This window comes from Naumovozyma castellii, chromosome 7, assembly GCF_000237345.1.
Source record: "Naumovozyma castellii chromosome 7, complete genome".
Classification (NCBI taxonomy): domain Eukaryota; kingdom Fungi; phylum Ascomycota; class Saccharomycetes; order Saccharomycetales; family Saccharomycetaceae; genus Naumovozyma; species Naumovozyma castellii.
In genome coordinates, this window is record NC_016497.1 from 377,024 (window position 1) to 390,280 (window position 13,257).

The 13,257-nt window shown below is 36.6% G+C and overlaps 9 protein-coding genes across 9 annotated transcripts; 5 read left to right on the top strand and 4 right to left on the bottom strand.

Annotated features, from left to right (window-relative positions):
- Positions 1-692: 692 nt before the first annotated feature.
- Positions 693-2,201, top strand: MEP2 (ammonium permease MEP2; the record flags this gene model as incomplete). Its single annotated transcript, XM_003677401.1, has 1 exon — positions 693-2,201. One exon carries the CDS (start codon positions 693-695, stop codon positions 2,199-2,201), a length of 1,509 nt encoding a protein of 502 aa, XP_003677449.1.
- A 165-nt stretch (positions 2,202-2,366) lies between these two features.
- On the bottom strand, positions 2,367-2,756 carry GIM3 (tubulin-binding prefolding complex subunit GIM3; the record flags this gene model as incomplete). Its single annotated transcript, XM_003677402.1, has 1 exon — positions 2,367-2,756. The coding sequence occupies one exon, from the start codon at positions 2,754-2,756 to the stop codon at positions 2,367-2,369; it is 390 nt and encodes a 129-aa protein (XP_003677450.1).
- Positions 2,757-2,963: 207 nt separating this feature from the next.
- AAH1 (adenine deaminase) lies at positions 2,964-4,016 on the bottom strand (the record flags this gene model as incomplete). Its single annotated transcript, XM_003677403.1, has 1 exon — positions 2,964-4,016. One exon carries the CDS (start codon positions 4,014-4,016, stop codon positions 2,964-2,966), a length of 1,053 nt encoding a protein of 350 aa, XP_003677451.1.
- Positions 4,017-4,870: 854 nt separating this feature from the next.
- NCAS0G02120 (casein kinase I homolog) lies at positions 4,871-6,442 on the top strand (the record flags this gene model as incomplete). The annotated part of the gene is made up of 1 exon (XM_003677404.1): positions 4,871-6,442. One exon carries the CDS (start codon positions 4,871-4,873, stop codon positions 6,440-6,442), a length of 1,572 nt encoding a protein of 523 aa, XP_003677452.1.
- A 236-nt stretch (positions 6,443-6,678) lies between these two features.
- On the bottom strand, positions 6,679-7,497 carry CUZ1 (Cuz1p; the record flags this gene model as incomplete). Its single annotated transcript, XM_003677405.1, has 1 exon — positions 6,679-7,497. The coding sequence occupies one exon, from the start codon at positions 7,495-7,497 to the stop codon at positions 6,679-6,681; it is 819 nt and encodes a 272-aa protein (XP_003677453.1).
- A 285-nt stretch (positions 7,498-7,782) lies between these two features.
- Positions 7,783-8,601, top strand: NCAS0G02140 (uncharacterized protein; the record flags this gene model as incomplete). The annotated part of the gene is made up of 1 exon (XM_003677406.1): positions 7,783-8,601. The coding sequence occupies one exon, from the start codon at positions 7,783-7,785 to the stop codon at positions 8,599-8,601; it is 819 nt and encodes a 272-aa protein (XP_003677454.1).
- A 641-nt stretch (positions 8,602-9,242) lies between these two features.
- On the bottom strand, positions 9,243-9,818 carry PGA1 (Pga1p; the record flags this gene model as incomplete). Its single annotated transcript, XM_003677407.1, has 1 exon — positions 9,243-9,818. The coding sequence occupies one exon, from the start codon at positions 9,816-9,818 to the stop codon at positions 9,243-9,245; it is 576 nt and encodes a 191-aa protein (XP_003677455.1).
- A 195-nt stretch (positions 9,819-10,013) lies between these two features.
- ASI2 (Asi2p) lies at positions 10,014-10,841 on the top strand (the record flags this gene model as incomplete). Its single annotated transcript, XM_003677408.1, has 1 exon — positions 10,014-10,841. One exon carries the CDS (start codon positions 10,014-10,016, stop codon positions 10,839-10,841), a length of 828 nt encoding a protein of 275 aa, XP_003677456.1.
- A 450-nt stretch (positions 10,842-11,291) lies between these two features.
- NCAS0G02170 (uncharacterized protein) lies at positions 11,292-13,034 on the top strand (the record flags this gene model as incomplete). Its single annotated transcript, XM_003677409.1, has 1 exon — positions 11,292-13,034. The coding sequence occupies one exon, from the start codon at positions 11,292-11,294 to the stop codon at positions 13,032-13,034; it is 1,743 nt and encodes a 580-aa protein (XP_003677457.1).
- Between the last annotated feature and the right edge of the window lie 223 nt (positions 13,035-13,257).

Here is a 13,257-nt window from a genome sequence, read left to right on the forward strand (position 1 = left end):
CCGAAACCTTATGAAAATAGCGGTCATTGTAATACCCAAGTAATTATTTTTACGTAATTATCTTTAATAATAGAATACTTTATTTTCTTTATTTATTTTCCAATTCATTTTTATATCATGTGTATGCAATCAAAGTTGGTAAAACGATAAACCAAAAATAAATGAAAAAAAAACTCAAGATAGAAATTCGACTATCGAATTTTGAACGCTTATCTACAACGACAGTATCAAACAGGTGTTTAAAACTCCGACTTTCCCACTCAATCACATCTTTGTTTCCCTTATCTGACATGGCTCTGAAAACATCCGCACACCGCACCGGCTTCTTTATCGCGCTTTCCGTCCTTATCTATTGAAACTTTCAATGTTATCTGAAATTTGATTATGACAATACTCAAAATCTATGAGCAAAGCCTTGTGATTTGATAAAATATGGTATCAGTATTCATGGGATGTTGATCCTACACTTGCCCTTGAAACAAATTAAGGGCGTTCACTGATAAGATAAAGAAATGCATCTAATTGTTAATGATAGAGCAATGGTGAAGACCCTGGCAACGATTTCTAAATTGCAAATGAGAAACGTATTTATAGGGGAAGCATCTTCACTTCTTTATTAATTTCCCATGACTCTCTGTCTCTTATTTATATTCCATAAAAAAACTAATAACAACAGCAATAACAACAAATAAATGTCTTTTAATTTTACAGGAACTCCTACGGGTCACGGTACCGGGGGTGATTCATTAACCACAGATTTAAACGCTCAATTCGAACTAGCCGATATGGTTTGGTTGGGTGTCAGCGCAGCAGGTGTCTGGATAATGGTTCCAGGAATCGGTCTGCTATATTCTGGTCTTGCCAGGAAAAAGCACGCCCTATCATTACTTTGGGCTTCCATGATGGCATCCGCCGTCTGTATATTCCAATGGTTCTTTTGGGGCTATTCATTAGCATTTTCACATCATACAAGAGGTCATGGGTTCATTGGAACTTTAGAATTCTTTGGGTTCAGAGACGTCCTGGGGGCACCTTCAGCTGATGCTGCTGTTCCTGATGTTCTATGGGCTGGGTTTCAAGGTATGTTTGCAGCTGTTACCGGAATACTGATGTTAGGTGGTGCCTGTGAAAGAGCACGTTTGTTCCCCATGATGGTTTTCTTATTCATTTGGATGACCATAGTATATTGCCCTATCGCTTGTTGGACATGGAACCCAACTGGATGGCTAGCTAAATTGGGTGCCATTGATTATGCTGGTGGTGGTGTGGTTCATATTAATTCAGGCCATGGTGCCCTTGTGTATGCTTTAATACTGGGTAAGAGAAATGATCCTGTTACTCACAAGGGGATGCCCAAATACAAACCACATTCTATCACTTCAGTGGTCTTGGGGACTGTGTTTTTATTTTATGGGTGGTTATTTTTCAATGCTGGTTCTGCTGGTAATGCATCCATTAAGGCTTGGTACTCTATGTTTTCTACAAGTTTAGCCGCTTCATGTGGTGGATTAACTTGGATGTTCATCGATTACTTTAGATTAAAGGGTAAATGGACCACCGTTGGGTTATGTTCAGGTATCATTGCAGGTTTAGTTGGGATTACTCCTGCCGCAGGTACAGTTCCAATTTGGGCCTCCGTAATCATTGGTATTCTAACCGCTGCTGGATGTAATTTTGCAGTCGATATCAAGAGTTTATTAAAAATTGACGATGGTTTAGACTGTTGGGCTTTGCATGGTGTTGGTGGCTGTATTGGCTCTGCTTTGACAGGTATATTTTCAGCTGACTACGTCAACGCCACAGCGGGTACATATGGTGCTCCAATCGATGGCGGTTGGTTAAATCATCATTGGAAACAACTTGGTTACCAATTGGCAGCTATTATGTCCAGCATTGCATGGTGTATGACTTGCACAGCTATTATCTTATTGACTATGGATAGAATTCCATTCTTAAGGTTAAGATTGAGGCCTGAAGAAGAAGAACAAGGTACAGATGAAGCCGAAATTGGTGAGTTTACATATCAAGAAGATACAGTTTTCATTCCAGAACCAATTAGATCTAATATTACTGCAAAGGTCCCTGAGATGTCAGCTATTGATGATAAGATTGGAGGCGATGATGAGGAGAGTAATACTGTCAATAAGCAAAGTATAGAAACACCATCTACAGCTTCAAAAGAAATTGAAAACGAAAAATGAAAAAATTTATAGAAAATTCCCCATAACTCCTATTAATTAATAAAAATATCATTCTATAAACATATTATTAAGATTTGCTCTATACCTATTAAAATTGCAAGTAAACATGATCCGCACGTTGTTCGGAAGATTATTTCCTAGAGAGAGCTAATTATACAGATTTATTCAACGTTCCAAATTAATATTATCGCCAAATTTTGCATAGAGGCTTGTTTTCAATTCAGAAATTCTTGTATCCAAATCTACCTCTTGAGTCTCTAGACTCTCTATCTTATCATCAATTATTTGAACGTCCTTTTCCAGTTGTTCGACAACTTTTTCCTGTTTCAAAAAAAGGAATATATCACCAACTTTATATTGAACCAATTCTTCTTCATCAATCAATTCTATTTCTAGAGAAACATCATCTAAATATTCCTTCTCTTGTCTTTGCTTGGCCAATTCTTGTTCTAATGTATCCTTTCTCATTATTAGTTTAGAAAATTCATTAATTAATTGTTGATCATCGAAAGTAACTTGTGTGTTGTTTTTCTTTCCTTGAGGTAGTAGTTCCATTGTCACTTGGGCTTGGGCGAGAGGTTACTTTGCTGTTATGTGAGATTTAATTTTACCATTCAAAACTTTCAACGCTATGTGCAACTTAATGGAATTTCAACTATTGAAGAAAAAACCCAGACATGTTCTAGAATATCGTAGATTTCAAAATGCGTATATAGCAGATTCTATTCTATTTTATACAGATTACTTGGTAGAAGATCAATCTTATACTGATGAAGTGTATTTTGCAACAATGCTGTCCACTTTCTCGAAGAGTTCATTCTTTCTCTTTGCTTCACACCACGAACCTTCGATACCAAATTTCGCAATACGGGCCCAAACATTGTAATCCCAATGTGGGAAATCCTTTGCCACTTGGAGATAATTATCCAAAATGTAACCTCCAAAATAAGCTGGATCATCTGAATTTAGGGAAAATGGGACATTATTATCCAAAAACTCTTGCAAGGGCAATTCACTGACAGATTTTACCACTTGTAATTTAACGTTCGATAGAGGACATACGGTCAACATAATCTTCTCGTTAGCTAGTCTTTGAATCAATTCTTCATCGTGAATACTATTAATCCCATGATCAATTCTACCAGCGTTCAATAAATCCAATGAATCAGTCACGTACTGAGCAGTCCCTTCTTCACCGGCATGAGCAGTCAAATTTAGATCACTTTTAATTTCTCTAGCACGTTCATAACATTCTATAAATAAGTTTGGAGGAAATGGTCTTTCTGCGGAATCTAAACCCAATCCACTAATAGTCCCATCCTCAATAAACTCCTTCGCACTCTCAATGGTCTCCAAACATTCTCTTGGTTCCATGTGTCTCAAAAGACACATGATTAATTTAGAAGTGATACCCAATTCTAATTCTGCCTTTTCACAGGCTCTTTGGAACCCGCGAGTCACAGTGGAAATAGATATACCTCTTGAAGTATGAGATTGTGGATCATAAAACACTTCGGCATGATGTAATCCCTGTTTATGAACTTTTTCGAAATATGCCCATGCCAAGTCGAAGAAATCTTGCTCATTGATGAGAACATTGGTACCTATATAATAATAGTTTAAGAAGTCTTGTAGATCCTCGAATGTGTTGTATTTTTCTTGCAGTTCCTCCACGGTTTGTGGGAATGTTTCAGGAAGAGTAATTTGGTTTCTCTTGGCAAGCGGGAACAATAGATCTGGTTCTAGCGTTCCTTCGAGATGAAGATGATGTTCACATTTAGGTAGTTCCTTTAGAAATTCTGGGGACACAGGCATTTTGTGATGAGTTGTTTTTTGCTACTGTTATGGTGGGAAGATTAAGAGTGTTACATCAAGAAGTCACGGATTCATCTATATATGCCAAGCAATGAATCATCCATCCATCGTTTTATTTCAGATAAGACTTTAAAATTTTTCTTTCTCGATGCAATTTCCCTTTTGGGACACTCCGAAATGGCTAAGCAAAAAGAAAAGAGGAATGGCTTTTTTGAGACGTTAACATTATGTAGATACAAATCAATATGAAAGACAATAATCATTTGAAGATAAATGACACTTGGAGAAAATGTGACAGAAAAAAGTTTATTTTGGACTTTACTTAAATAGAGTCATTTGGCAGAAATTCTACTTGAAGTTAGCAACCTAGCTGAAATGTCGACGTCATTGTAATTCACGAAATAGGCAAGTGTAGTCTTTCAATGGGGAACGATTTTGTTAGGTCCACCGAGAACTTATCATTTTCGTTACTAAATACACTGTTTCTTTCTCCAAATGACAATCAAATCACGTGACCCTCAGTAGTTAGTATTAGTATTACCCTGCCGGATCCCCGCGAAAATTCCCAAAATGGAAAGCAAAAACGGAAAGGGAAAAAGAGGCCACAAAACCCGCAGCACGTGTCGTTGGCAAAAAGAAAAGGAGAACAAAAACATAAACCAGAAATAACAAAAATTCTTTCAATCTACATTGAGGGAATTCGTATAACAACCAGTGTCCTCGTTGCATAGCGATCCATTTTCCTGTTAAGTTCACTTGGGAAACCCGACACTGCAAGACACTGAAAGGCAAACAAACAAACGTGACGAATCCGCTGTGACAAATTTCATACCTGAAGTTATACTATACCTACCATGTCTCACCATCAAAACTCAACAACCGCTAACACGGCAATGGCAATACATAACTTGACCAACACGACAAACACCCCCATGCAGAGTGCCAGTAATTTGAGACTATTGAATGGTAATTTACCCATGACTCCAGCAAATCAAACTCCTGCTTCAACCGCCTCACCTCCTACTTCAATGCGTGATGATTCTACCATCGTGGGACTACATTATAAGATCGGTAAGAAGATCGGGGAAGGTTCATTTGGGGTCCTTTTTGAAGGTACTAATATGATTAATGGTTTACCAGTAGCCATTAAATTCGAACCAAGAAAAACGGAGGCTCCTCAATTGAAAGATGAATATAGAACTTATAAGATTCTTACTGGAACACCTGGTGTTCCTCAAGCTTATTATTTTGGTCAAGAAGGGTTGCATAATATATTGGTTATTGATTTATTGGGACCATCATTAGAAGATTTATTCGATTGGTGTAACAGGAAATTTTCAGTAAAGACTGTCGTGCAAGTTGCAGTACAAATGATTACTTTAATTGAAGATTTACATGCTCATGATTTAATTTATAGAGATATTAAACCAGATAATTTTCTTGTTGGAAGACCAGGTCATGAAGATGCAAATAAGATTCATTTAATTGATTTCGGTATGGCTAAACAATATAGAGATCCAAAGACGAAACAGCATATCCCATACCGTGAAAAAAAATCATTAAGTGGTACTGCTAGATACATGTCTATTAATACTCATTTAGGGAGAGAACAATCAAGAAGAGATGATATGGAAGCATTGGGTCATGTATTTTTCTATTTCTTAAGAGGTCAATTACCATGGCAAGGTTTAAAGGCTCCAAATAATAAACAAAAATACGAAAAGATTGGTGAAAAGAAGAGAACTACAAACGTTTATGATTTGGCACAAGGCCTTCCAATTCAATTTGGTCGTTATTTGGAAATTGTGAGAAATCTTTCTTTTGAAGAAACTCCAGATTATGAAGGCTATCGTATGTTATTATTATCTGCTCTTGATGATTTGGGTCAATCTGCTGATGGTGAATATGATTGGATGAAATTGAATGGTGGTCGTGGTTGGGATTTGGCCATTAACAAGAAACCAAATTTACATGGATATGGTCATCCAAATCCACCAAATGAAAAATCAAAGAGACATAGAAATAAATTAAATGCTGCTGGTGTTGCCGGTGGTAATCCACAACAAAGGCAAACCAATTCTCCATTACATACAGCACATCATACACCCCAACCACCACAATTACAACCTTTACAACAAAATCAACATACGGAGAATGATATGCAGCAAAATGAAGCTCAGTTAGACCCAACTTCTTATGAAGCTTATCAACAACAAACACAACAAAAATACGCACAACAACAAAAGAAATCTCAATTACATCAACAACATACCGCTACGAAGCAAGGTGCCAATATTAACAATGGAAAATACCAACACCAAGCACAACCTACTGCAGTTAAGCAACCCCAAAGAGGGCAACAGCAACAGGATGAAAGCTCTGATCACTCAGCAAAGGGATTCTTTAGCAAATTGGGTTGTTGTTAGATATTAAGGATAGAAAATTACAAAAAATTGCATACGACGAAATGAAAAAAAAAAAAGGAAAGGTGAAAGAATTAGAAAGTGTTCTTAATTTGAAAATCAATGAATACTTATAAAATTACAATGTATAAAATAGATTTAAACTAAATTGAATGAACTAAGTAATTATCACTCGAGATATTGTAAATTATAATATTAATATAATAATAATGATGAATATTTTAATTATCAAAATAATGTCAATTAGGAAGCTCTTCACCACGAACTAAATATATAACGTCTAAATCTTTCAGTTCTTCGGATGCTCTTCCTGATAGGTTTACCATATGGAAATTTACTTCGTCACTTTCATTCGTTTTAGCTTTGACAATTTCTTCTTTGTAGAGATACAGTTTTTCCTTTGTAGTTGCCTTAAAGCTATTGTTTATATTCTTTACGTTTAATTGCTTTGCCAAATAGTCTAATACCCTACCTAAAGGCCAAATCTTATTAATGAAAACGGCAGACTTGTTATCGTTCCCATTTTCCACACAATAGCACCAAATATAAATTCTATTACTTAAAGGAATCTTACTGTCACCCTTGGCCAATTTCTTTAGATTGTTCAGTTCAACAATCTTATTGGGTTTAAATATCTTCATCCTTTGTAGTTTATTTTGCTTATTGTGATTCTTTTGGAAGAAATGTTTCAATTTAGTTAAAGCGGAATTATTCAAAGTAGATCGTATCGTCCTCCCCTCTGTTTTCCTTGGCACAGTATTATTATTACTATTATTAGGGACATTATTCACTCTAATGTATCCCTTCTCTGGGAGTAAGCCTTTGAAGAACTTCCCACCATTATCAGCCACTTTGACATGGCTTGTTGAAGATGGTTTCTCCTCTTGACGTTGTTGTAAAGATTCACAATAATGAGATTCTCTCAATCTATGGTTTGAACAAAAGTCCTTATCACAACCGGAACAATGAAAGGGTAAAAAGTCTAATTCCCTGCAAAATGCACAATGTGTTCCGACATCAAGCATACCAGTTTCTCTTGGTTCTGTAGCGGCGCTCATATTTATTTATTAATTTTATTGCGTTTTTTGTTTCCTTTAAAAATTGAAGATGGCTCAGTCTGTTTAGAATGTAGTTATATATAATAGTGTTTGCTGGCTGCTCAATGAAGGTGGCAAATCTGCCTTAGTCATTTATCTGTGTGGGGTGGTGGTGTAATTTTGTGTGTTATTTCCTTCCTTCCTAAATTTTCTATTATTCCGGAATTTTCCAGCAACTTAATTATCTCGAATTCAACAAGAAGGACAATCATAAAATAAGGAGGGAACCAAGAAGGAAAATGAACCATGGAGTTGAGAAGATCGTCATCGACGTCTTCAGATTTGGAAGCATATGTGTATTTTGACCAATTTAGGGCGTTTCAAGTATTGACGAGGCCCACATTGTTCTCAATATATGACGATGACATTATTCGGAGTTCTGGAGATGTGGATTCAAGGATTGGAGGAATCAGGAAACGAGTTTTGAGGGGGAAGAGAAGATGGAAGTATAGAAGGAGGCAAGGAACTGCGAGGAAATTGTTTAATTTGATTGTGTTGTCGCTGTTCGGAATTGCGTACAACGAACTTGCCTTTTACTTGTATCAATCCACCATTATAAATAAAATGTCTCCTCTCAGGTTTATGATGTTTTATGGATTACCAAGATGGATGAACTATTCGTTGGAGGGTGTGTCATTGGGGTTTTTGGTGCCATTATTAGACGTATTATTGTTTAAGAAAACTGTTACGGTGGAGTATCCTGAGACTGAGACAGAGATTGGGATTGGGACAGAATTTGACTATGGTTGGGGCTTTATGTTGGCCATAATAAACATTATTATGGGGATTATCTACGGTATACGAAAGCTAGAATGGGATTCAGCGATGCAAAGTGCTGAAGCGTGGTATTTACTGAACATCATACTATGGCTATTGTTGGACAACGGATCTTTGTCCATCCTTTCCAGTTGGATTGTGTTAAGTCTCATGGGGATTGTAAGTAATTGTTATGGGGGAGGATCACCATGTCAATGGGAGCAATTACTTTATTTCTGTAATTTTCTGTTTGTGGGGCTACTATTCTTTGGCAACTTGGGAAGATACTTATTCTTAACATGTAAATAGTATACATATTTTAATATTTCAGCAAATGAGACGTTGAATTTATATTTTTAAACTATGCTTCAAAATAGCCGCCGAGCGAACCCGATACTCCGAAGATAATAAGAACACTTAACAAAAAGGATTCTGATCCACAAGAGCTGAGTTCAACCAAGAAAGCAATGACCAAAGGTGGAGGTGGAAAAACTAAATCCAAATATACTAGAAAGATTTCTCGTTGTAAATACACTTTTGAATTGAAGCAGAAAATAAGAGAGACTGCTGATGATCCCAAGGAAATCCAAGATCAAGAAGATAGCGTAATGATATTTGGAGCAATCCTTCTAATTATCCCTATCATCTATTTACATTGGTATAGGCATATCTTTAGTTGGTGGAGGGCATTATTAAAATTAGGTGTTTTTGTCTCTTGGAACTGTGGAATGCTTCTTGGATATGAACGAACCACTCATCATTTGCATAAAGAGTTGATACCATATATTTTTAGATCTGGTCTTATAAACACACTGTTCAGCTCCATGTTGGTTTGCCTACTGATTTGTTTCAACTGTAAGCCCTAGCGGGAGCTTAGCTATCCAATTGTATTAAATCATTTTTCTATATGCTAGCTATACTCTAATTAATGTGCTAATAATGATATGATTTTAGAGAGAAATGGCATTATATAATATCTGCTTCAATATCCAATCCTTCAAATACCATACTCCAGTTGCTATCAGGCAGATATATGCAATTAGAGGGAATAGGTCGACAGGGATTTTAAATTTCGTCTGTACAACGGCAATGTTTAAGGATACCCCACCAACTTTGTTGTTCAGCAAGGTAGTATCGTAATCAAATATTAAAAATAAAGGTGGATAATCATCATCTTCCATTCCTAACCTTGGTTGAGCCACTTCCCAATGAATATTTGAAATATCAATAGGGTTAATGGCGGACCAAGATAATTTCAATTGGTAACTGGCATCTGTTTGTAAATGTTTCAATTCAACAACCTGTTGATCTTCTTTCATGGCAGGAATCTGGATAGTTTCCATTTGCATGTATGTGTTATTTAACGATATCGAGGGGATGGTTTCGTTATATAAATGTAAATGACGATGGATCAGTATATCATAGGGAATTGATATCAGGATTGATTCTGTGTTAGCTGTTACTGTTGTTCCTAATTGAAATAGGATTATTAGCCATTGTAATAAAGTTAATATGCCATAGTTCATTGGTCCTGAATCACGATTGTGGATCTTTGCATTTGATGAAATTCCGTTGTCATCAATACGTTAATACGTTAATTTTTTCATTAAATTTCAAATGACGAAAATTAAAATTAAATGGAATTTGAGAAAGTAAAGGGACAGATAAACCAATTGTTCTGATCTAAAGGGAACAAGAGGAAATAAAATACCTTTTGGCTCATGAATCCTCACAAACCAAGAAGAGAAATTAGAAACACACTGGAGGCATTTATTGCCGAGTCCAATAGACGAATAGCTAGATCAGAAAGAGACGCACGGAGACTAAATGAAGAACAAGGTGTAAACCATATTGAAGAATCACTACTGAACGCATTAAACGGTGCCATGCATACGTTTGCACAAGAACTAGAGCATCAATTTGAAGCAATAGAGATGGAGGAGCTTCAACACAATCGAAACAATGATCCTTTCCATGTAAACCCACCACCACCACCGCTCGATAGGCTAAGGAATTTAAATTTGCCAGCTCAAGAGCGGAGACCTGTCTCATGGTTTAGAAGATTTATCAGAAACATTTTAATGTTTGATTATTTACTAATGGTGATGTTGTTCCCATTTTCCATATATAACTTGATCAAGAGTGGATTTAATTGCATTACATTTTCCGAATCAGATTTCCTATGGGATATACTATTCTATTTCAGATTTGTTGGCCCGACTTTGGTCCCGACCAATATGAACATAAGAATTACAGATGAAGAGGATATAGTAACGTTTGGATTACTGGGTACGTTCCATAACGTTGTCATCTACTACACGGAGCCCCTATTGCGCCGAATTGTGCGATTCCACAACCATAAATGGTTGATACGGATGTACAGTATCATGGTCAAGATAGTCACGGCATGCCTGTACCTGACATATGGATTAAGTGGGACCACGTATCTCCTGTTGGCCAGTTTCTTCTTCTCCCTCGTGATGGGATGGACACTAATGAGGCGATATAGGGCTGTTTACGCGATCGTCGCGCACGATTTAGGACAATAAACCCTAATGGTTTTTGTATTAACCCTAGGGCTGTGGAAAAAAAAGAAATAAAAAAAGGCCCTCCCTATTTTCCGTCGTTTCTTTTTTGTCGGTGTTTTGTGACGTTTTGACCCCACATCCATTTTTTTTTGCCTCGAATCTCGAACAAATTGCGGAGACCAACGAACCGACGATAGAGGGCCTAGTTGGCTCTCAGAATCTGAGTGGAGTAGATAGAGCGGATCCCGTTACAGTCCCTTTCTCCTTTCTTCACTCCTCCGCCTCCTGGCCTGCAATGTGTCGTTCGAAATGTTCCGTATTCAGCAAATGTCAATACTTACCGTTAGTTATTCCCCTCCTCTAGTCTGTCCCTCCTATATAAAAGACCAAATCCCACAGGCGGATATTGTTTAGTTTATATTACTGTTAGTGCCTCACTACCTACTAAACTTCTAGCAATACTATACATTAATGTACTCAATGTTTTCTAGTTTTAATATTGGTTCATCAACCACAAGACTCTCTCACAAGGGAGGTAGAACAAAATCAAAGTCCATAACGTCCTCAGATGCTTCCAGCTCCATATTCGATAACAGTGGAATCTCAAGAATATCTAGTAGATCTTCTCTTTCCCTACATGAACATCTCTCTTCTTCACCTCCACAATTCAAAATAATTCACGAACATAAAGAATTTCAACCTCCAAAGATTCCTGAATTCGATGATGCAGAGAATGAATTTCTAATACATATAGACCCATATCCAGTGGAACCTCCAAGATATGATACCATGAACCCAAGTAGGAAAATTTCATTCCCCATATACGAAACTTATCACGATACCATTCAACAGCCCGCACCACCAAGCTATTCTCCAGCAGTGGACGAAATTACTTTAGTCTCTATGAAATTAGAATGGGAATCTCCAATGGCACCCATCAGATATGCTGCTCAAAGATGGAAGATTGTACTCATGGAAGTTAATTCCACACAATTAAATTTTTACGATGTGGATGCACTTTTACAATCTCAACTAAAGAAAACAATTGGCCCAAGGAAGAACTCAACCTTATTTGGAATGAACAATAATAGAAATGAAGATATTACTTTCCAATCTTACACAAAGTCGGACAATGAGAAAATTTGCCAATTGATAAGGCGGAACAAATCTAAATATTTGCATGATGCCAATCTCGTGAAGAGTTACTCTTTACAATTTGGAAGAGTTGGTTTCCCCACTGATCTATCGTCAAAGAACAAGGGGAAAAGAACCTCTGATCCTATTGCGTTAAGGTTACGTTGTGAAGCTCAACAATTCCTTTTACAATTTACAGACATGGATTCTTTAATAATGTCTGCCGTGCATATAGATATGGGTATTTCGGTTTCTCTTGATTTACAAATAAGAGAACTTCCGACATATAGAATCGTCCCACGTAGGAGAAGGAGAAGAAGAAGAAGCAGTAGTAGAAAGAATAAGGGAAGAAAGAGGACTGGTACAGCAGCAAGTGATCAAATAAGGAAAATATTCACGCTACCGTCCGATTCCAACGCAAAAACCGACACGGGAGGGAATGGATTTTTTAAATCTAAATTGCAAAAATTCTTTTCTGGTAATAACGCTGCAACATTAACAAAGGATATTAGCAAGACTGCACAAACAACAGATTTGGCTCGTGACCAGGAGCAGCCAATAAGACGTGAAAGCGTCATTTCAATTGGATTTTCCGATGAAGGTGAAGAACTTATAGATACAAATGAAGATGAGGAAGACCTACCTACAACTAATGATTCTGCCCAATCCGTATATCAAGAGGAAGGAATATATCCGGATGATGACGATGAGGAAGAAGAAGATGAAGATGATGGTGACGAGGATGAATATTATGCTTCCGATATTGATAGTGATGATGATTACAAATGGTCTCCAACTTCGAAACAAACGTCGAGACGGAGATATGTTAGAGACTCTTTACGTTGCATTAAATCAATGACAGAAAATCATAAATGGGTTGGTAAAGTTGTTTTCTGCCCGACAAAGGCTCCTTCTTTTGAGACAAATAATTTACCTTTATTTATTGGGAAGGGACCACACGCTTCCACCGTTTATGATACTACAAAAAATCACTATTTGAAAGCTCATGTTGTAGGTGCCTGGAGACTAATCAAAGCAGGTAGCAAAATATATGATGCTTGGAATGAACTTTACGAATGAATGAATGAATGACATATATACATATACATATTTAACGACTATTTTACGACTTAATGATAAATTTTATTTTAATGAATATGAAGGAATTATTATTCTTCTTTCTTAATTTGAAAAAGACATGAGAACTAAGAATGAAAGAGAAAGCACCAAAGAAAATACATGAAATAGAATTAGAGATAGAAATCAATATTGTATTATATTTTATCACTGTTACATAGTTTAG